The sequence below is a fragment of the Macrobrachium nipponense genome, chromosome 1, assembly GCF_015104395.2.
Source record: "Macrobrachium nipponense isolate FS-2020 chromosome 1, ASM1510439v2, whole genome shotgun sequence".
In the NCBI taxonomy this organism is placed as follows: Eukaryota; Metazoa; Arthropoda; class Malacostraca; order Decapoda; family Palaemonidae; genus Macrobrachium; species Macrobrachium nipponense.
In genome coordinates, this window is record NC_087200.1 from 213,994 (window position 1) to 238,652 (window position 24,659).

The 24,659-nt window shown below is 36.2% G+C and overlaps 1 protein-coding gene across 6 annotated transcripts in view; it reads right to left on the reverse strand.

The window, feature by feature from the left end:
- The window catches only part of LOC135219088 (tetratricopeptide repeat protein 23-like), a 224,105-nt gene that overhangs the window by 123,879 nt on the left and 75,567 nt on the right, over nt 1-24,659 (reverse strand). For all 6 annotated transcript variants that reach the window (XM_064255519.1, XM_064255516.1, XM_064255515.1 and 3 more), the window contains exon 5: nt 16,080-16,175. In XM_064255519.1, coding sequence (XP_064111589.1) covers nt 16,080-16,175 — 96 coding nt within the window. The remainder of the gene's footprint in view (nt 1-16,079; nt 16,176-24,659) is intronic.

The following is a 24,659-nucleotide window of genomic DNA, read 5'->3' on the forward strand; positions in this document are numbered from 1 at the left end:
TCAACTACCTGTATTTGCGGACTCACCTATTCGTGGATTTTCTTTAGACCAATTCTATTCATTATTTGTGGGAAATTCGCCTATTCGCAGGTTTTTCCAACAATAAATATTCACTAATTTTGATGTTATTTTCATTCCTAAATACATTTTTATGATAAAAAATTATTAACTAATTTTCTAATATTAATATTGATTAATACTGTATTAGTAAGTTTAATAAAATTAAATACAACATAATATATAAATGATAATTCTCTCTCTCTCTCTCTCTCTCTCTCTTCCTCTTACCGAGATGTATGTTTTTTCTATGATAAAAAAATGATTTACTTATTTTAAAATATTAATATTAAAGCAAATAGCAATAATATCAAGAAAATACTATAGTGAACTCTCTCTCTCTCTCTCTCCACAAGAAACGTATATAGGAACGCCTCAGTGGCGTGGTTGGTTTGGTGTTTGCTTCTCACCTCGGTGGTTGCGGGTTCGATTCCCGGCCATTCCATTGAGGAGTGAGAGATGTGTATTTCTGGTGATAGAAGTTCACTCTCGACGTGGTTCGGAAGTCACGTAAAGCCGTTGGTCCCGTTACTGAATAACCACTGGTTCTATGCAACGTAAAAACACCATACAAACAAACAAACAAGAAACGTATGTCATAGTAAAGCCTGGGTCACACACTGGCGATTTCAGACCGCAACTTTCGTAAAGGCTGGGTTTGGTGATCAATTTCCTATAGACGCGGGGCTTGGGCCCAACTAAAAAAGAAAAGTCAGCTGATGACTTTGCAGTGAACTATTACAACATCACTGCACAAGTTGAGCCGAGATTAGGTATTTACGTAGTCGCACGCAGGACCCACTTACCTGGTCGCACGCGCAAGTCACCGATGATTTAGACCACACCCACATTTAACGGTTTTTACAGCATGATGATTTTTGATGATTTATTTGCGATTTAGTTACATAAGATTCAAAATGACGTAACGGGACTTTACTGAGTCGTGAACATGGATGCAACCATATATACTCATATTAAAAGTTTAATAACTCAATCAATATTTTCCAATTATCTCCCATAGATTCAGTGTGTTTCAGAACTCCCATAAATTTTCACGATCATATCGAGTCCTTGGTGTTAGGTTAGCTGCTTGTGTGTTGCACAACTTAATTTTTATTTTAAAATAATCCTACTGCCAGGAGTGAGGCAAATCGAGAGGACTCAGTGACACATGACGTTGTCCTCGTGTTTATGTAAACTCCCGTTCAGGCTTTTTTCATTGGCAGGAATCAATGATATACTAATAAAATGATAAAAATTGCATTTTCAGGCTTCAGAAAACATGTTGGAAAACTATGTAATTATAATTACCAAATATATTTTCTTTTAAGTAGTGTTCAGTGACATATTTATCTATATCTGAAGTTCTCAAATTATATCAAGAATACCTACTGAAAATCTTTAATGCAATATATATTTTACTCAAAATAGAAAATGCCTTTTCATTTCTTATACTTCAGAACATGCTAATATATTGACTTTGATTGCAATGAACTCACTAAAGAAAATCATGTTAAAAAACTGTAAATTTCGTTAATAAAAGTTAAACTTCATCTATATCTAAATTACAGAATATATTTTCGTTTAAGTTGTATTCAGTATCATATTTAGCTATATCTGAAGTTCTCAAATTATATCAAGAATATGTACAGAAAATCTTGAATCCAAAACCGAGGCAGAAGTGGGCAGTAAACTAAGCTCTTGAACTACATTTATAGGCCACCAACGCACTTGACACATTCTGACTCACTGCGCACGTAGTGGGTTTGCCAAGTACATGGAGTATGTTGTACTTAATGCCGTAACACACCATTGCTAGTTACAACTTGCGTGATCAAATGCTGTAAGTCGAGAGGCCATTAAGAAATTGTTGCGTGTTATGCCATGACATGGCAACTTTTGACAGTAGTCGTGGAATGATGGTGACTATGCAAGGCAGCCTTGCATAGTTGCCATCCCTGGCGCAAAGTCGTCAAACTTGGGGACTTGGTTATGATTTATGCCGATCTATGGTGAAGTGGTTGTAATGAGAGCGTAGTGCGGTCGTAATGAGCAAAATTTTGGCCAGTACGACATACACAGTTTGAAATCACCAATGTGTGACCCAGGCTTAACTTTCTCCCTCTGTTTTGGCTGGAAGTGTTTGTATACATAACATTTCTGATAGAATAGAGAGATAAACACACACACACTCTCTTTTACTGAGATATAAGAATTTTTATGGTACCTACATGTATGTAATATATTTATTGATATTTTCAGTTAATAATAATAATGATAATATAACTGCAATTGCAAAATTCACATGTCATAGTATCTTAAAGAAATAAAAATAACCTTCCCATTTCACTTTTAAGTAAGGACAACCCTCTTACTGAGATGAGAGAATTTTTATGGTTGATGTATATGTTTATTAATATTCTCGAATAATAATAATAATGTTATAACTAATTTCAAATGAAAATTCTTTCCCTCGCCTTTATTTGTATTTGTTTCCTTCATCTTTTTTCTAACTCCAGAGAAGCTCCAAACTCCAGAAGCTGTCAAACATGCCAAGTAATGTGACAGGGGTGAGGAGCAAGTTGCCATGTTGCCGACTAACGTTCATGTAATTTCTGTCCATCTGTCTGTCTTTCTCTTTAACTGAGATGAGATCATTTTTATGGTACATGTATGTAATAAGTTTATTATTATTTTACAATAATATAATACAATACTATTAGTAATAATAATATAACTGTAACTACAAAATTCATATGTGAGTATTTTAAAGAAATGCAATAATCTTTTCATTTCACTCTTTTAAATACTGCAAGGACAGTCTCTCTCTCTCTCTCTCTCTCTCTCTCTCTCTCTCTCTCTCTCTCTCTCTCTCTCTCTCTCTCCTCAAGATACGTATGTCATAGGGGTAACTCTTTCTCTCTCTTGGCTGGAAGTGTTAGAAGTACATACATTATCTTTAAGGGTACTAATGTTTAAGATGACTTTGAAGTGATATTTATTAATAATATCTCAAAGATTAATACAGTAATATGATATTTAAGGTAAATTTGATGTAGGATGTTACTTAAAGTATAGGGTGAAGTGGGTGAATACCGACCAAGGGGGAACACCGACCGAATGCTCTGGTGCGAAAACTATTTCAAATTTCGTGCCGAAACTCGCCCCCAACACAGCAACCATTTCAGTGAAAAACACGAAAGCTACAGGTTTACGCCATCACGTTGTCTGTGTTTATCAGGCAAGAAAATTTATTTTTTGGATGTCAGTGGTAATTTTTCACATTTCTCACATAATGTCTCACGTCTGTGAATATGGTACAATTGTTTCTAATTAGGTTTTATTACAATATTTTGCCATATTGACATGTTATCAAGTGAAATGAAGTGTGTCCTTTTGAAGTGGATGCCATGGCACTGCTTAAAAAAATAAAACATGGTGTGGGGGACTACTGATCATAAACATGCAGGGAAACACTGACTGCCAACACAGATGCGTGAAATTATGAATATTTTGAAAATTTTTTGAAGTTTTGAATATTTTGAAATTTTGAATATTTTCGAAATACATAACAAAAAGTGGAAGTGTTTTTTTTTTGTGTGTAAAGTTGAAGGTGATATTTAGTGAATTATGATGCAATATCAGTGTCATTGTGCTAAAAACAGGAAATTTTCATTGGTTGGGTTCAACTTTACCTATTTATATGTCCAATGTTAAGTCTTTCTGATCTAGCCTACTGCCTTCTTGGAAGATTGATTATCAGTGTCAAAGGGTTCCCCCACCCCCTGGTCAGTGTTTCCCCGCGTTTCCGGAGCATTGACCAGGTCCCAAAAATTTTTAAAGTGCAAAATATGACACTTATTCTGTGAGTTAAGGATTTATCAGTATACTAAAGGTGGGCCATGTTGTCCAATTTGTTTTGGGCACTGTGCACTCTCTCAGCTACAAAATGGATTTTTAGGCAATCTTTTTTACTATAATAGGTCGGTATTCCCCCACCTCACCCTACACATGGTATTTGAACTCTCAAGATTGGCAGTTATAAGCATTCCTATTCCTTCTTTTATCTCTCTCTCTGCAAAAGAATTGATAGATCGACAAATAGATAGTTGTTCAGCCCTCTCTCTCTTCTCTGGAAAAGTTATGTATTTATGGGAGGGGAAGAAGTGTTGCCTATAGAAGTCATTTCAAGCTTTTGATATTGTAAGGCGTTATTCTCTCTCTCTCTCTCTCTCTCTCTATCTCTCTCTCTCCTCTCTCCTGCTCCTCTCTCTCTCTCTCTCTCTCTCTCTTCGTTATTGGCTGTGTATATATTTCTAATGGCAAAATGTTTAAGATTACTTTGAAATTATATTAATAATACCAAATCAATGGTATATTTGATGTAGGATGGTACTTTAAGTACACATTTGGTATTTGAACTTTCAGGATAGACAGATATATATATATATATATATATATATATATATATATATATATATATATATATATATATATATATATATATATATATAAGAATTTTAGAGGGGAGTTCTAACTATTCGGTTTGAGCTATTTGCAGGGTCTGGTACCAATTCCCCGTGAATAAGGGGTAACACTGTAAAATGTTGAATACAAATTAAATAAATCTGACTTACAGAACGTTGACAACTAATCAAGTTACCCCTGTACTGTATACATAAGCCATTTTCTCTCATAGCATTGACGTATTAATCCTTTTAATTAAAATTATCACTAATTTCCGTTTTTCTGTATAACCACACTGTTTATTCACTAATTACCATATTTTTTCATATTGTGTATGTGACTAAAAACTGATTTTTATGATAAAAAGGATTTAAAGCATGCTTACAATATACATAGTTATGTATCTATTAAGCTCACTCCAGGTTGGGCCCCGGACTGAGCATATTAGAATTAGATGCTGGGTGTGTGTGTGTGTGTGTGTGTGTGTGTGTAAGGGTAATGTAAGATGTATTTGAAATGGTATCACTATAAAAAATTTTATGATAGAGCACGTTGTACAATGCTTAAAATATTTAGTCACAGACACAATATGAAAAAATACAGTAATTAGTGAATAAATAGTGTTGCTCTACAAAAAAAAAGCAAACTAGTGAAAGTTCCCCATGGAAAAGTAAGAACTATAATGTGTTCCACAAAAATCTGTGACAAAGTGGACCATGGAAATGTGAAACCCGTAAAACCAGAGGGCCACTGTGTGTATATATACTAAATATATATATATACTAAATATATATATATACTATATATATATATATATATATATACTATATATATATATATATATATATATATATATATATATATATATATATATATATATATTATGGAGGTATGTGTGTGTATGTGCCACATACACTTTAATAGCATTGAGCTATTTCAACCAAACTTGGTATACATATAACTTACCATCTGGGAAAGAATACTGTGGGGTAAGGGATCACTTGCACAAAAAGAGGGAGGGTGTGGGAAGTGGGTGGACACACCCGATTGCCTTTAAGTCTAAGTTCAGCCCTAATAGGATGGGGGGTGGAAAGGGGTGGGTAGGGGGTGGCATGTAAAAATAACCAAAACAACAGAGGTCACTGAGATGAATAGTGACACTCCTGATGCAGAAGGTCTCACCTACGGCTATCTATGTCCACTGTTATGGGTAACTACTCAACCTTGCACTACATGCTAAATTAAAGGAGAATTCTTTCATCAGAAATGCACTAGGAGCTGTCCAGTCCACAACTTCCTTAATACACCAAAGTGAGAAAATGTTTTCTGTTCTGTACACAAGGATAAAGATTCCAAAACTATGCTTGACTTCCAGCTACCTGCAGGGTCATGAGGCTGATGTGATGGCTGCAAAGGTCACTTGTGATACCACAATGGAAATCCTCAATATCTGGAAAAAAATAACTGCTACAAACATCATTGGAATGGCACCAGACACCAGAGACTCCTGGAGAACCTATCTTCTTTACAGACCATCAGAGAGCCAGGATTGTATACTACTATGATGCTCTAGAGTTTAGACAGAGTTCTCACTTTAATGAGAGAGAGATTTGCAAGCAAGGATACATGTATCCTGACATCCCTGGCAGATGTAGTACTAGCAAAGCAGCAGAGGATAGATTCAAGGTAGTGAATCAATCAAGACATCCTAATGGCTGAAACTGCCGTTTTTCACAATCTGGAAGGCGTGGAGTTGAAAACTGCAAATACAGTAGTAAACTATCTCCAGTCCAATTCTCTGTGTAAAACTTTCCCACACTTCAGTGAGGCGGCAAAAACCTTGGCAACTATACCCTCTCCAACAAAAATCCTCGCCAATTAGACTGCCTTATTAATGGATGAATGTTGAATTTATCCAGGCGAGAAGCCCTTATAATCTTGCACACTCTGGCCACAACCTCTTCCAGCGCGTGTTCAGTGTCTTCATCTTCATGTCTCTCCCTCAACAATTGGTCAATGACGGACAGATGTAGCAATCATGAATTTACACCAATAGTTATTCAACGTAAATTCCATGTCAGTGTCTATCGCATTCACAAGGTGCTGGAGGGAGTTCTGCGTGTAGAGTTCCTTGAAGGCATGGGTCACATCCTGGTCCATAGCCTGGAGGAGAGAGGCCATGTTGGTAGCAAGGAACTCGAGCTGGACTCCCTCATAATAGAGATCAACAGGGTGGCCACCAGTATTATCCAACACCATGAACTCCATCCCCTAGTTGTTCAGGTATTGCCTAACTTGAGGGATAAAGCTCTGAATGAACCAGTGATCCATAAAGATTTGGTGATCCAGGCCTTAGGGTTCTGCATCTAAACACAGGTAGCAACACTTTGTTCTTATTCTTGAGGGCCCTGGGATTTGCAACCTTGTAAATGAGGCCTGGTTTCAGCATGAAGCCGGCCACATTCCCATACATAATAAGGGTAACCTTATCCTTCTGGGCATTGAATTGAGAGGCTTTGGCTTTGACCTTCATGAGGTTTGTCTGGGATGGCATCTTCTCCAGAACAGGCCAGTCTCAGCCATATTGAACATCTGTTCTGGATGGTAGCCCTTCTCCTTGATGATTTTCTTGAAGGCCTCCAGATATTTTGCTGCCACTTCTGTATCTGCAGATGCTGCTTCTCCATGCAGAGAAACATTCTTCAGCTGGGACCGCCTTTGAAAGCAGTGGAACTACCCCTTGCTGGGCTGAAAACCTGGAGGAGGTGATGATGGTCCTTCTTGTGGCTCTTCCTCCTCTTATTCTTCGTCTTCTAACAAGGGTTTGTCCTAGCCTAAGAATTGTAATTCCCTTGCATCATCGCCTTCCAGTGCCTGTACATCACTGTCTTCCTGTTGCTGTACGTCGTCCCCTTCCGTTGCAGTTAAAAGCTGCTAGTACAATATTGTCATGCTTTTTTGCAAATGATGGAGTTGAAGGGCACATTCTTCTTGCAGCAGTCCTTTATCCAAAATGCCAGTGCAGATTTCATCTTAACGATTATCTTACCCAGCACTGTTGAAACTGTGTTTGCTGTACCGAAGAAGTTGATACTCATGCCTTTTGTATATCTGCCTCTTTCTTCATTTCATTCATGTTAAAATGGCGTGCTACCACAGCGAAACTTTTGCCTTTCTTCAACATATCGAGAAGTTTTACCTTCTCCTCAAGCTTTGTGACCACTTTATTTCATTTAGGCTCTTTGCTAGAAGCCTTAGAAGGAGCAGGGCATTTTTTTAGGAGGCATTTTAGGGTATGAGTAGCACTGATACACAAAGATTAAAGACGACACACAAGGATCCACGATTATACCTGAGGAGAAGATACTGCTTACTATGTAGTGAACTGGGTTCCCAGAATTCCATCTTCGTGAGATGGGAGTGAGTGTTCAGCCAATCAATGCCAAGTGTACCTACAGCCAATGAGCACCAAGGAAAATGAATGAGGGCTCTTGATTAGCTGCTTTGTGGATGACAGCCATTAGTGCGTTGACTATCATTGTAACTGTATACCAGCATCCCAACATACAATGTTCTTTCTTTGCCATTCACTGGCTTGGGTAATGCACCTTTTAAGAAAAACAAATACTTGTTATTGAAATTTTGAAGTGTTTACATTAATATATTATACAGTACTATAATATTTGAAAATAAGTAAATCTTTCTCATCATAAAAAATGTATTTACAGTAGTCACAAAAATATACTTAGAAAATAACATGAAAGTACTCAGCAGACATAAACATACACACCCTGCTAGTCCAGTCGTCCTGCAAACTACCTATGAATTTTAGATATGCTCTACACACTACATATCCTAAAATGCTTTAATATTTCATTTCAAAATCACCTTACACAAAAACAAAATACATATTTATAAAATGTACAGTATGCAGCACAGAACATCAATTTTGTTATACCATGTGTACATATGCATTTACTGATATCCGCAAATGACCCAAAACCTCTGCCCAGCTTCTCAGGTCACTGCGTATCTCTCTGTTGTTTGTTTTTTGTGTACGGTACTACTGACTAAGCATACTTTTTTAACCATGCCCTAATACCACTACTTGTAAATGCTTTGCTTCTGCTATGGCATCTGGACAAGAGCCTAAGTGCCAGAGGATATCATGACTGTTGAGGAGAATGCAGACATTATTGTGATGTTAAGAGAGGGCAATACAGTAATACCCTGAACTGACGCTAGGTTAGGTTCCAGACCCTGCCCCCGCAAAGGGAATTTTTTCATATGTTTGGCATGGTCTCTAAAAATTTTAATAAATGCTTACTTCTAGAGTTTGAACACTAAATATGATGCTAATCATGTTCCTTAAGTAATAAGCTAACTTTTAAATGAAATTAAAGATACCGCAGCCCCACCCCCATGTATTATAAGAAAAGAATGCTCGCATGTCATTATGAGGACGAGGATGTATTGAAAAAAATCATCAGAGCGAATCAGACTCCTACTGAAGTCAACAAAGAGCTGGAACTCATGATATACTGCCAAAATGAACGTACCCCGGACCTTATCATGAAGAACAATCTGACTCACCCAGCAAAAGACCCCTTGAAGTAATTGAATGCAGTCTACCAATTTTTATGCCCCATCCGTGGATGTCCCAGCTCTTACAGTGGTATGACTTCTATGAAACTGTCCAAGAGGATTTCTTGTCACACACAAGAAGGACCAAATGAGAATCATACCATGACAGCACACCAGGAAGCCATCTCCTACGACAGTATTATTAAGAATACTAAGATAATAAGGAGGGCTCCTGACCAGCAATGTTTATGACTACTTGAGGCACTTCTTATACAACAAGCAAAGCCCTCACTGAATACGACAAAGGAAGTGCTCATCCTTATCACCAACTTAAGAAGACATATGAATATAAATAATATAAATAATGCCATACCGAGCGACACCCCCAATCCAAGAATACCAGATGAGACAAGCATCCCAGCAGCCAATGACAATTTGAACTGCTGTGACGTCACACAACGTCAGGCAACGTCATGGGACGTCATGCCCCAGCCTCAATGGTCTGCCAGGTTGCAACAACGTAACTTTCAACGAAGAGAAGTATCTTGAAAGAAACTTTCTCAAACCAATAGCAGGAACGCACTGTACCACCAACCAATGAAAAATCAGCAAGCAGCTGACCCCCTTTGACCTACCACTATTTATTGAGTAGATCCTGACAGCATCTACAGTCTACGCCAACCTACTGCCGTGATCATACTCGGATGATACCAAGAGAAACATTGGTCACTACAAGAATCTGACTAAACCCAACATTGACTTATACCTTAATTTATTTACTTTCTGTAATAAATAAATTTTGAATGCAAAAATATCTCTGAAATTCACTCCTCCTGATAAATCATATCAGCGCAATACCCACCAATTGAAATAGCAGAGAGAAAGCATTTATTAGAAAAATAGAGAAGACTATTTATTAAATGCAGCTGATACAGCAATATATTTCAATAATATTATTATCATTATCATAATTTTGTAACGAGTGTTGCTCGTTAAGCAGTTTAGCATCCTTACCTACCTAACTATTTATTTATGTAAATAGCTGTTATGATAATTATCTTACATAAAGTTAAACCTTACTGTTAAACCTAAGGGCAGTATTCCTTTGGAGTTTGTAGCATTAGCATACGTTCATGGCTCTACTGTATATTTGACTTATACTAATAAAGTCTTGGATTATTATTTATATCTGAAAATATTAATAAACATATGCATGTACCATAAAAATTCATTTCAGTAAGAGAAAGACAAAAAGAGTTGCCCTTACTTAAAAGAGTGAAATGACAAGGTTATTTTATTTCTTTAAAATACTATGACATACAAGTTTTGTAATTACAGTCATATTATTATTATTATTTATTAAAAGTAATGGCTACTTCAGCAGCGGTACGCTTGTACAGATTCTCCTCTATTCTTCGAATAGCCGCTATTTTCGGTACTACTTAACCCTCTCGTGATCTGGTGACATGTAGCACGTCAATAAATTTTTTCCGTAAGTGCACAGATGACGCGCTGGGCATGTCATATGTAAGCTATTTTCGGGAAAAATTCAAGAAAAAAAATAAACGTCAATTATAGAAAACGTAGTTGAAGCCATTGGGTTGACATATGATGAATCTCGAAGAAAATGCAAACCTGACGCCACTAGCTTACTTAGCTACGGTACAAAACGTCAACATAAGTAAGTTGGAAAATCTGAAAATTGCACTAAGTAAAAAATTAGCATTTTTTAATCAATTACAGCTCATTAGCAAACACATTTATAGCAAAATTATTGCTTCCACGTGAAAGATCTATTTAGTTATAAAACAAACTCCAAACCCTAATTATTATATTTTTCTTGATTATTTCCAAAAAAATATCTACGATTTTTCTTAAAAATTTCACGTTCATCACGTCGTTTTTATTATTTCTAAGGCTCGTAAAGATGTTCTGATTGCTTTAGGAAATAATTCAATCATTTGCTGACATAATACTAACCAGAAGCGTAACGAATTTTACCAAAAAACTTTTCCATGCCCGCGTTCTTTTCGGCCCAGGGGAAAAGTCGTGTAACTTACACCCTTATGTTTTCGGCCTGTGCGCAAGAATGTTAAACAGGCTAGTAAAGCGCCTATGGAGGTCATTATCAAATACAGGGTCAAGATTGGTGTAGTATATATTTCAATTTTTACAGGTAAGCTATATCATAGTAATCACAGTCATTCACGGTTTCTCTCTCTCTCTCTCTTTCTTGTAGCGAGCTTTCGTCTGGAGCTGCAGACATGCTCTAGGCTGGGAAGCTGAGGGTGGGCTGCTTCTGGTTTGGTGTCCGTCCTCCTTATATTTGGGGTCGTCAGCAAGGGATCTGCCCCATGCCAATTTCCTATTGGCTGGTGGTGGTAATTCTGCTTTTTCATTGGTTGCTTGAGCCAGGTCTCAAGCCACTTTCGCCATGTCGATGGTTCCACAGCTGCAACCTCCTAGACCTCCTGCAGCTAACGAATAAAATTAGCTGTGACGTCTCACTGTGTAATGCAACGCCCAGTGTCACTGCACAGCTCAGGAGGTCTGGGAGGTTGCAGCTACGCAACCACTGACACGGCGAAAGTGGCTTGAGACCTGGCTCAAGCAACTAATGAAAAAGCAGACTTATCGCCACCAGCCAATAGGGGATCGGCATGGGGCAGACCCCCTGCTCACGACCCCAAATATAAGGAGGACAGACACCAAACCAGAAGCAGTCCACCCTCAGCTTCCCAGCCTAGAGGATGTCTGGCAGCTCCAGACGAAAGCTCGTTGCAAGAAAAGAGAGAGAGAATGACTTTGATGACTATGATATCCTAGTTTATCTGTAAAAATTGAAATATATATGTAAGTGTTTACATAATAAAAATATGGAATGTTAGTCCATATATATAAAAGACTAAAACTAATGAGGTCAACCAGATTGCTTGCAGGAATGTGATCAGACTAGAGACGCTAAAGATGACGTATACAACAAAGTAGGCTAAGATAACATGCCGTCACCTGTAGTCATTCAATTGTTTATAAACTTTAGTCCAAGCTTCCTGCTTGAGACAAACACCGTGACCTATAGCTCAAGCGGCCTACGTGATTAGTAACTATGTCATCTGATTGTATGTTCGTATGTAACTATGTCATCTGATTGTATGTTCGTATGTTCGAGCTACTGTCTGCTCCTTTAAGACTTGTAACCGAGATGGTAGTAGAACAGAATAGAGTTAGCTATCGTCATTAGAAGACCTGTACCTCTTTACCTAAGCTTTATCATGTAGAGAGAATAGAATTAGCCATCATCATTGGCAGAAGCGATCAAGCTATCGTCACTAGAAGACTTGTACAATCCTACTTGATCTTCAACATGTAAATTCAGAGAATATAAGTATTTTTGTACTTCGTGGTTTCTACTAGATCCTCACCTCATCACCGAATCATCATGAGTTTAACACATCGTCGTCATAACCAAGAAGATAATACCGACTTCGTAAGTGATCTACAAACCCCAAGACACTCCATTGAATATGGAAGTGCAATACCAACCGACTTAGCGTAAAATTATCGCAAGTCTAACATTACCTCATAGGGCGCCTTATTATACAAGGCAACAGCCCTAAAATATACACCGATCTTGACCCTGTATTTGATAATGACCTCCATAGGCACTCTACTAGCCTGTTTAAGTAGTACCAAAAAAGCCACCATTCGAAAAATAGAGGAGAATCTCTACAAGCATAATGCTACTGAAATAGCCATTACCTTGAGAGAGGGTCTGCTTCCTAAGTATATTATTATTATTATTATTATTATTATTATTATTATTATTATTATTATTATTATTATTATTATTATTATTAATATTTGAAAATATTAATAAACATACATAAATGTACAATAAAAATTCTCTCATCTCAGTAAGAGAGAGAGAGAGAGAGAGAATTATTTTCATCTAATGTTATTTAATTTCATCATAAAAGTTTGAAAACCTATAAACTACATAAAATATTAAACAAACACTTTTCCAGGGATTTTTGAAGATTTGAAAATGTTGCATTTGTGTTCGTGTGTCTGTAAAATACTCGCGTATAATAATTATTTAGGTTCCAATGAAAAGTTCATGCTATTGTGAATTTACGCAACTTGAATTGTGTAAGATTGAGGTATTACTATATATATATATATATATATATATATATATATAATACATAATATATATATATATATATATACATACATATATATATATATATATATATATATATATATAATATATATATATATATATATATATATATATATATATATGGTGCTAGGACAATTCGGTCCCGGACAATTTGGTCCCGGACAATTCGGTCCCGGACAATTCGGTCCCGGACAATTCGGTACTAGGACAATTCGGTACCAGGACAATTTGGTACCCGACTTGTCATTTTTAAACGATTAGTTTGGTTATTTTCTTACTTATTTACAAAGAATATAAAAAAGTGGGTGGCAGACATAAATGTATGTATATAAAAATAAAATAGTAAAAACCATACATTGTTTGTCGGTAACGTATCTATATAAAAATAAAATAGTAAAAGCCATACATTGTTTGTCGTTAAAAGTATATAATAAAAATAAAATAGTAAAAACCATACATTTGTCGTTAAACGTATCTATATAAAAGTAAAACAGTAAAAACCATACATTTCTTGTACCTAAAAGTTAAAAAAAATGTTAAACCTTAATATTATGAGCGATTGCTTTAAGGAACTGCATTCTTTTTGCTTGATTATAGCTCTGTACTAGATGAGTGATACGCTTGTCACAATCCCTGTACTTCTTCTTTTTGACTGGTTCATCCCCGTTTCAAAGCTTTTGTAATTTTGTTTTTGCCAAACTCTCTTCACTTTTAAGGGCTTCAATCAATTTCCATATGTTTGGATGGATACTGGAAAGACTTGCTATAAATGTGTTGTGAAAACCTTCCAAATTATTAATTGTACGCGATTCTCCGTTCAAACATCGGTTTAGAACATTCCAAGATTTTATTGAAAATTTTGGATCAAGTCTCCTCATTCTGGCACCTCTCCCTCTCACTGGTCCTATATATGAATTTTCAAAATAAGAGACGATAGGTTGCGGGATATCATCATCGTCAACCAATTCATCAAAAGCATCAGCAACCTGATTTACAGGTAAAAAGGCTAGGGCTATAAAACATCTCATTTTATGACTTAATATGTCATCTTCGTGGTAACGTCCTTTGAAACCTTTAGCTACAATATGTCTGTAAACATTCTGTCCTAAATGAAACAAGCAAAAAGAAATAGTTGTTTCTGGAAACGTATTTGAAAATGCGTTTTGCGCAGCTTTTTCGAAGTCCATTATCATAGCATCTGGCCCCTCGTTATTCACTAATTCTTTCACTTTTTGGAAAAGCCGGTTATACGTATTTGGAGACTTATCTAGTAAGAGGGCAAACAATCTTGGAGCACTGAAGTTTTTAATTTGTATATGCAAGACATAAAGTTGGAAAAATATAACAAGGCAACTCTTAAAAGTTCCATCTCCTGCCCAATTCGCACATTGTCTCAAATCGTGAAGAGCGTCATTAGTAGCGAAAATTAAAGTGCGTTTAACGTCGTCTATGCCACTGTCATACTGCAAAAAGATAGAGCCATTCTCGATAACACCAAACTCTCGTGGTATTTGAAATCCATTAATTGTTTGTGGGATCGGTGGATGATTAGCCTGATCACCTCTCCATCGTCTCATATTTCGACTAATATGAACTAGTTTCGTCACATCAGCAACTGCGCACTCATTTAAATTTCCTAGTTCTTCTGTTAAAATGAACGAGAAGGTGTTTGACTTATGATTGTCCTTTCCTTAATATTTGCAGTAGCAACTTTTGCACTCACTTCAGCTGCAGTTGTGCTATGATTATGATTTTTAATATACTTGAGCGCATGAAAACTTACATCTGAGTGAAGCCGTGCTTTGCAAGACCGCCTTTCACAACGCCAATACATCTTCGTACCATCAGCATTTTCTTTGTTTTTGGTACACGTAGTTTTCCTTATCAACTAATTTTGTATTTCCCTTTTCCGATCGTATGCACTTGCAAGACTCCATTGTGTGAATGATGGGGGTGAAACTAGAATAAAAAATCTAAAGGTACCTTTGCAGTAAACTTGGTAAAAAATTTGGAATTAAGAAACTAATAGTCTTTTTTTTATTAACAACTAAGGAATAACCAAACTAATTGTTTATGAATGAATAGTTGGGTAGTTAGTTTATATTATCTATAAACAACTAAGGGAATAATCAAACTAATCGTTTAGTAATAAATTAGTTGGGTAGATTGTTTATGTTACTGTAATTGTAAAACTAGTTGAATAACAAACTTTGTAGTTAGGCAATTAGGTATTATTATGTATAAATAGATCTTAATGTCTAATATAGAATACCATATTATTTTTCTGACTTAGAAATTAAAAAAAATAATAATAAAAAGGACAAGCCTGGTACCGAATTGTCCTAGTACCGAATTGTCCGGACACCATACTATATATATATATATATATATATATATATATATATATATATATATTATATATATATATATATATATATATTATCATGGTCGCCCATTTTATCACAAAAAGTGCATTTTATAATGAAATTGATCATAAAAACCAGGAATTTGTGGATATTTCTCATAGAAAAATACCGTGAATGCGCGAATTTTCCGCGAATAATGCGGGGAAACGTTCCGAGAGAAATCCACGAATGTGTGAGTCTGCGAATCCAGAGAACGCGAATACGGGGGGTCCACTGTGTATGTATATATATATATATATATATATATATATATATATATATATATATATATATATATATATATATATATGTGTGTGTGTGTGTGTGTGTATACACTGTACTGAATTTATCGCATTTTAAAAAGCATGTAATTTATTTCAAACCTGTGGTTTCTTCGAAGGAGCCAGTGGTGTGGCAAAATGTAGGTTGATAGTGTCCAGAGCTTCTCTTGACTGTGCTTCTCCTTGAGGTGCATATTGCTGTAGGAAAAAAATGAAGTGTCAGTTTTTGCCTATGAATTCATAAAATTTATAAAATATCTTTGATTTAAATCCTTCATTAAGAATGAAGTCTCAAAACAGCAATCTAACTTGTGATCTATAAAAAAAAAAAGATACCAATATCAACCTGATCTTTTGGAAATGAATGGCAATCCTCACATTAGCCCATCAGGTAGCCACTTGAAAACAAATACAATTGAGGCATATTTATGGTTTATATAATTTATGAAGATCTAAATAATGGTAAAAATCACTAATAAAATAATTATGTAATACTTCGTCACTGACATTGATTAAAATTAATCCAAATTTGATGAACTGCTTGTTCTGCAAACCCAGGAGCTGTTAAAGAACTTCCTTGCTAGGTATAAAAGCAAGCAGATGAATACAGTCCCCATCCTATCAACTACAAAGAAAGAAGCTTCCAAGGTCACATAAAGTTACCTGGGCTTGGATGAATGGATGTATGAAATGTGGGTACAGGTCATAGCCCAAGCAATGGGGTCTTCAGACCATTCTGTGCTAGCAGTCCCAGCCAAAGGGATCTACAGCACAAGGAACACAAGTATCTTTTGGAAAATTATGCTGATCTAACCATAATTGCTCAAGGCATACAGTGGTTTCTAAACTTCTCAGTATATAGTTAACTGATTACTATTAAAAACTGATAAAAGAAATAAAAAAAAATGTAACCAAACCACTACCTCATATTTCTGAACTTTAACAAGCTAATTTGGAAAATTCTCACAATATTCTGGTGTCGATCCATTAGGCTCTCCTAAGAAATGGCCAATTAGGCAATATTCTTCCTACAATAGTAATGCTTGCTCAGACCATGTCAAGCTCAGTCCCACACAATCCAATGGTACGAGGGACAAATTTTTTGGCAATACATGCATACTAAGCCATGGGACAGTGGAACAGAGTAGATAGCTCCTTTATCAGCACCTATTGCTTTCAGCTAAGTACCCCTACCTATTTACACATGAACTAACTGGACGAGTCACAATTGAGAATAAAGCCCAAAGTCCACTCACAGATGTCAACTCAGCACTTTAACTCAGTATATGATTCTGGAAGTTATTTAACCCTTAATAGATGGATACCCTCATATGAGTAGCAATAACAGGTTTTTTGGTGGTGGATGGATTCACTTATGGTGAGCATCAATATCTCGCACCATCGATTTGACATTGTGTGAGCTGTAATTATAATTTTATAAAATGAAATAAAATTATCTATTGGAAGAGTCATAAATAACTTAATAAAATCTATGATTGTCTTGTAAGAGGCCACACAAGGGGTTGATTTGCATCTCTCCTTTCCACTGATGTGTTTTTTCTTTAATTGGCCAGCCTCAAAGTTTCCCTGGTCTGGGATGCCAGCTCTTAAGGGTTAAACATCCTTTCTGAGTCCAGTTGTACTGCTTTTGTCCTTTATTATGTACACACACACACACACACACACACACACACACACACACACACCACACACATATATATATATATATATATATATATATATATATATATATATATATATAATGTGTGGGTGTGTGTATACATACAGTAATACCACGATATATGAGTGCTCCAACATATGAGTATTCTGAGATATGAGCTCAATATTGAGATGCGAGCATGCTTACAAATGCTAACGCTAGATAGTAAGCCTGCTTCACTCGCTCAGTTCATGTGGTCATCGACTTCCATACACATCTCCCATGTTGTGTTTGCGTTACTTACGTGATTTTCACTGTATTTGTGAACATTCTTTGTAATAAGTGATGGGTCCTAAGAAAGCTTGTGATAAGGTTGGCAGTGAGAAGAAAAAATGCATGACGACGATGCAGATGAAGCATTAAATTATCGAGAAACATGACTGTGGTGTCCACATGAGTGAGCTGGCACACGAATACGAGTTGAGTACATCGACGATATGTAAAATCCTCAAACAGAAGGATGCTATCAAGAGCACAAAGGTTTCCAAAGGCCATTAGCCGCTATCGTCTGTCTCGAAGGTAAGAACTCATAATAAAACCACATTTTATCTAATATCACAGTAATCATTTATCATATCATATTGTGTGTGTATACAGTATGTCTATACAGTAGAACAATTAAATACATGTCTTTTCCATTGTTATCATCATTGATTTGGGTGTTTTTAGAGGGCTGGAACAGATCAAAATTTTGTCAGTTATTTTATATGGGAAAAATTGAATCGAGATACGAGCAAACTGACTTACGAGCTCGGTCCAGGAACGAATTACACTCGTATCTCAAAGTATTAATGTGCGTATGTATATATATATATATATATATATATATATATATATATATATATATGAATATGTATATATATATATATATATATATATATATATATATATATATATATATATATATAGAAAAGGGCATTGAGTTGAAAGGCTTCACAGTACTCCTTTGTTTCACTTTCCTTCATGGCTTTTGCCTTTATTTACATTCCAAAATTTTGTGATTCAGTTATACACAGGCAAACATACATACATACTACATACATATACATATATACATACATACATACACACACACACACACACACACACATATATATATATATATATATATATATAATATATATATATAGATATATATATATATGTATATGATCACATTATGAAATCATCACAAAGTATATAAAACATGATGCTATGTATAAATAAAGGTTTTTGCCACGAAGGAAAAAATGAAAAGCGAGATAGCCAAGAACTTTTGGTCTAGCCCGACCCTTTACTAAGGCACAAGGGTTGTGCTAGACCGAAAGTTCTTGGGTATCTCGCTTTTCATTTTTTCCTTCGTAGCAAAAACTTTTATATATATATATATATATATATATATATATATATATATATATATGTATATATATGTATATATATATATATATATATATATATATATATATATATATATATATATATATAGGTATATATATGTGGAACCTCTACATACGAAAGTCCCTACCTTCGAAAAATTCAGGTTACGAAAGCAAAGATGAAGATTTTTGTGCTTCTGTATACAAAAATAATTCAGGTTGCAAAAGGGTAAAGTCTGAGATTCGCCTAGGCCACCGAGAACAATTTTAAAACTGGCGCGCCGCCAACTCAGTGGATTCGCCACCATCCTCCCGCTCTCCCATTGGTTCCTGATGCTATTCACTGCCGTAAGATCCTGCTCTGCAATTGGTCAGCATTTGTCCCATCATGCCTCTATGTAAAGGCATTCCTTGACCATTTTTTGTGCCAGCATTATTGTAAACATCTCTGGAATTCGTTCGTTCACATATATTTTGTTTGTTAACGTAAATTCGTGTTAGTGATTTTGCTTTTGTTGTACTGTAAGTTACTTTATCGTGTTGTGTGTGAACTTAAGGACTTACGTTATTAGCCATGGGTCCCAAGAATGTTCCTAAAGTTCACAGAAAGAAGAGGATGTTTTCTATGGAGACAAAGATGAGATAATCAAGAAGTGTTAATGTTTTCTGCCATTTGTTAATGTGTTTCGTAAAGTTTAGTGCTACTGTTTTCTGCCAATTTTTAATGTTTCGTTAAGTTAAGTGCTCATGTTTTCTGCCGTTTGTCCTCCCCCTTTGTTGCCACTTTTGAACATCACCTCACTCGAAAGGTAAGGTTCCACATTGTACTACATACGTATGTACATGTACACACACTATTTTATGTACCCTGTACAATAATACACTTTATTTACAGGTACAATAACGGTTAGGTTAAGTATTGAACGGTTCAAATTGTTGTATTTCATTGTTCATTGGTTAATTTAGCTTTGTTATAAAATTTACTGTGGTGTTTTTGTAGGGATTGGAACGAATTAGGCAATTTACATGTAAAACGTAGTTCTAGATACAAAAAAATCAGGTTACAAAGGCCGCTTTGGAACGAATTGGCGCCCAAGTGTTGTTTTCAAGTCACCCTCGCATCAGCGGCAGACAGCAGCCGTCGACATAAGCTAAAAACTTTGTTTATTTATTAATAAAGCAAGAGATTTTGTTTATTTATTAATAAAGCAAAAAAATCAACACGAAACGAGAATCAGCATTGTTCCGACATCGGCATAACTGAGCAGTGTCAGGCTGCTGATGGCTACATATAATTACACACGTAACAAATATGTATCTTCTCCATAAATCTTTTAAAAAGTTATACATTACTTCACTATATCCAATAATATTTTATGTATTCTCATATTATTGTGTTATAAAATAACACAGCAATCAATGGCGACAACGGGTTTATTTCACCATATTTAACTCAATTCTGAGTGAATTTTCTTGCTTCTAGTTAGCATAAACGAATATCTAGATACAGGCAGTCCCCGGGTTACAACGGGTTCGGCTTACGACATTCCAAGATTAAGGCACTTTTCAATTATATTCATCAGAAATTATTTCCAGGGTTATGACGCATGTTCCAGGGTTGTGACGCCTACAACGCTCATCGGGCAGAAGAAATATGACACCAAAAATGCAAAATAATCAATATTTGAAGTTTTTTTTATTAAAAATGCAATAAGAATGCAGTTTACATAGTTTTTAATGCACCCAAAGCATTAAAAGTAAGGTTTTCTTAGGGTTTTTCACGTTGTTCCAGCTTACAACAATTTTCAGCTTACAACGCGTCTCAAGAATGGAACCCCCGTCGTAACGGTTATTGCCTCATAGCAAAGGAAGTTAAAGGAAAGGAAAACGCATTTTCGAGAAGTTCGCCAGCAAGGAGGCGTTAGCGCAATGTGTTCGAGGTGCCTGTTATCATGCTGGTTCTAGAATCAGCAGGAGTGTTGTGGATCTCGTCGGGACGTGAGAAACGCCACGATTTCTGATGCAATACCTCGTCTAGATTCATCTAGGGAGTCCTAGTAAACTCGGGAGAGATATCCTCAGTAAGAGCCACAGATCAGATTATCAATGAAAGATCAGCAGCAGTGATCGTCAGAGAGTGACTAGAGACGAAGGAACCGACGAAGTATCAATCAGAAGAAGAGTTGTTCAAGAGTTGGTTGGATATTGGTCTAGTCGTCTTCAGGAGTGGACGGCCGTGTTTTCTCGACGTCGAGCAGACTTCAGAGAAGAAAAGGTCCTGCTACAGGTTTTGGGGAGTTCCTGCCTTTCAAGTAGACTAGTTTCTGCAATACGGAGTCAAGAGGACGACTGCAATTGCCGCTCTACATTTATGAAGCCAGCGCATCAAATTGCCAAATTGACTAGCAAATATTTGAATTGCCTCACTGTTCCCCCAGTTCATGCAGTGTAAGATTCTGTCTTTTTATGTAAATAGGAGATACGATACCATTCTGCATTTACCTATGTTAGTAAACTTGTAAATAAACCTTTGTTGTGTTAGTGTTTCTTTCTATATTCGTATCCCCAGTTTCAACTGTTGGTGTTGATATATATATTTTTTTTTTATTTCATATCGAACCTGAAGCGGACCTCTCTCAGAGGCCGTAACATTGTGTCGACCCTTTCCAGGATGTTTCGATACCGTAACATTGTCTCTGAGATCTCAGAGTTTCGTAACATTGTGGCGACCTTGCCTAGGCTATCAACACTTTAACAGTTTGAAACAGGGAGGATATAGAAAGAATAAGAATGAGTGAGATAGTGAAAGAGTTTATCGAGTCAGGCAAGCTACTAGGTCTAGAGGGGAGTGATCTCCGTGAATATGTGGAAAGGAAAGAAAGAGAAAAGTATGAGAGAGATGAAAGAGCAGCTGAGAGAGAAGTGAGGAAAATGCAGCGAGAGAGAGAAATGTTGGTAATGAAGCAGGAAGAAAGAGAAAAAGTACGTATGCATGAGTTGGAAATTGCTCGGTTAAGGGAAAGTACTCGTAACAGTTGGACAGACGAAAACGAAAGCGGAGTTGGTAGGTTAGGAATCAGTTCAGTGTCAAAATTAGTACCAAAGTTTGATGAAGAAGATGTTACGACATATTTCATGTGTTTTGAGAAGTTAATGGAACGAGTAGGTTCTCCTAAAGAAATGTGGACTTTATATTTGCAGTCAGTTTTGAGTGGTAGGGCACTTACTGTGTATAGTTGCATGTCTAAGGAGGAATGTAATAATTATAATATCGTGAAAGAAACTGTTCTTAGCGCGTATAGGTTAGTACCGGAGGCATACCGTAAGAAATTTAGAAATTTGAAAAAGGATGAAAATACTACGTATGTAGAATACGGTAAGAAGTTAGATAGGCTGTTTTTTGATTGGTTAACTTCTGCTAAAGTTGAGGATTTTGACAGTTTGAAGAACTTAGTGTTGTTAGAAAATTTCAAGGATAACGTATCCCCTGAGATTAAACTTTATATAGAGGATAGGCGAGAAGTATCTTTTGCAGGAGCAACTAGGCTAGCTGACGAATATAGTCTAACTCATAATTTGAGGGTTAGTAAGAAACGAAATGATCCTTCGTCTGGTAGAGTACAAAGCAGTAAAGGTTTCAGTCCTAGTAATAGCAATGCGAGTAAAAGTGACTATTCCTGTTATACATGCGGAAAACCTGGTCATACGTCTAAGGTTTGTAAGAGTAGAGTGGCATCTAGTGGCTAAGAACTAACTTGTTTCCGATGGAATGGGAAAGGGCATTTAGCGAGGAATTGTGCAGTAGAAAGGAAGGACGGTAAGAAACCAGTGTCTCTAGTTAACCTTTCGTCAAGTAGGAATGATGTGATGAGAGAAACTAGGAAAATTTTTGGTGAATTTCTGTCGGAAGGCGTAGTTTCCTCTCTTGGAGGTGTAGATTCGAGAGAAGTGGTCTTGCTTTGAGACACAGGGGCCGCTGTATCACTGATGAGTGAGTGTGTGCCGAACAGGGCAGAAATCAATATGGAAGAGAAAGTCATGTTAGGTGGATTTCCTAACACTTGTGTTCTTTGTCCTTTGTTGAAGTTGAATTTAGAAAGTCAGGTAGTGTCAGGAGAAGTAAAATTTGCAGTTATGGACAGTTTGCCCGTTGAAGGCGTTGACATTATTGTCGGTAATGACTTAGCTTTATCCAAGAATGTGAATCCAGTTGTGAGGAATATTCCAGTGCCTGAAATGGTAGTAACTAGGTCGGGTTTAGATACAGACATAGACTACGGTCATAATTTGTTCGTGGATTCGAACGAGTGTGAGTTCGTGGATTCGAACGTGAGTGAGTTCGTGGATTCGAATGAGTGTGATAGAGGTAGCGAGGTTGATCTTGGCATGAGTGTGGCTGAGAGACCGGACTCTATCGATGTTAACAGTGAAAGCCATACGGAAGGCGTAGCTGTCGAGAGTAACGTAGTAAATGTACCTGTATCTAGTACTATAGTCGATTCATTTAAGGTAGATTCTTGCGCCTACGAGACGTTTGTTTGGCGGCCTCTGATTGGCTGGTAGCGGGATGCAGACTGCTCGCTCAGTGGGTCATATTTTCGTTTGTAGCTTAGAAAACTAGCAATATGTTTACATTTCTTCATTTATCTCACGTTTTACAAAAGATAGGAAAGTTTTGGTCATACCAAAGGATTCAGTATTAAATATACAATTAATTAATCTTTTCCTGAAATCAATAAGTTAAAATACAAAGGAATTACAACGAGTAGAAGTGAAGGGAGAAACATTTCATTCTTTATACCTGTTTTTATTCATAATCGGATTTTGCATAATTCATGAGATCAAGATAAAATAAAATCTTGTGTTATTAAACAATGAAATCACCCTGAATACGCTGGTGCTTTCAGATTTTAGATGCGTGTAATATGTAAAGAGAAAATGAAGAATATGTCTTATTATGTTGCATCCGTGCTTGACTCGGTTTGACAGTAGTGCCGAGAGACGCAAGATATCGTGGGGCTGGTCCTCTCGCCTGGAGCTGTTGGCAGTTGCCAATTGGCGATATGAGAAGTTTGCAGTTTCGAAACTATGTATTTACCGAATTATTATGTCATTACATTTTATATAAATAAATGCATAGAATTCCCATTATGACTTTCGAACATTTTTACTAAAATATTATATATGTCCGTATTTCTGGACATATCTGATAAAAGAAAAGTAAATAATCAGATGGATGCATCTGGGTGTTGGCTTCAATTTAGTCTAAGTGAGAAATATACATGCTTTATTGGGCTCACTGATAAATAACAGAACTTGTTTCTCTGGCCAATAGCATCAAAAGCTTATGGTTTTCATATGTTCACTCAATTAACAAAAGTACAAATGTTTATTTCTTACCATAAAATTTGTTGACGATGTAACGAATATAATATACTGTCTTTTTCAGAATTGCTTGAGTTACTCTTACACCAGAATGTTTATCTCCTTTATATACATGTTACACTTGACAACATGTCTACAACAATGTTTAGGAAAAATTTGCTCAGTTTTCTCCTGAGGTAGTTGATTATTCTTGAATCACTTAATTCATACCTGAGTTAGAAT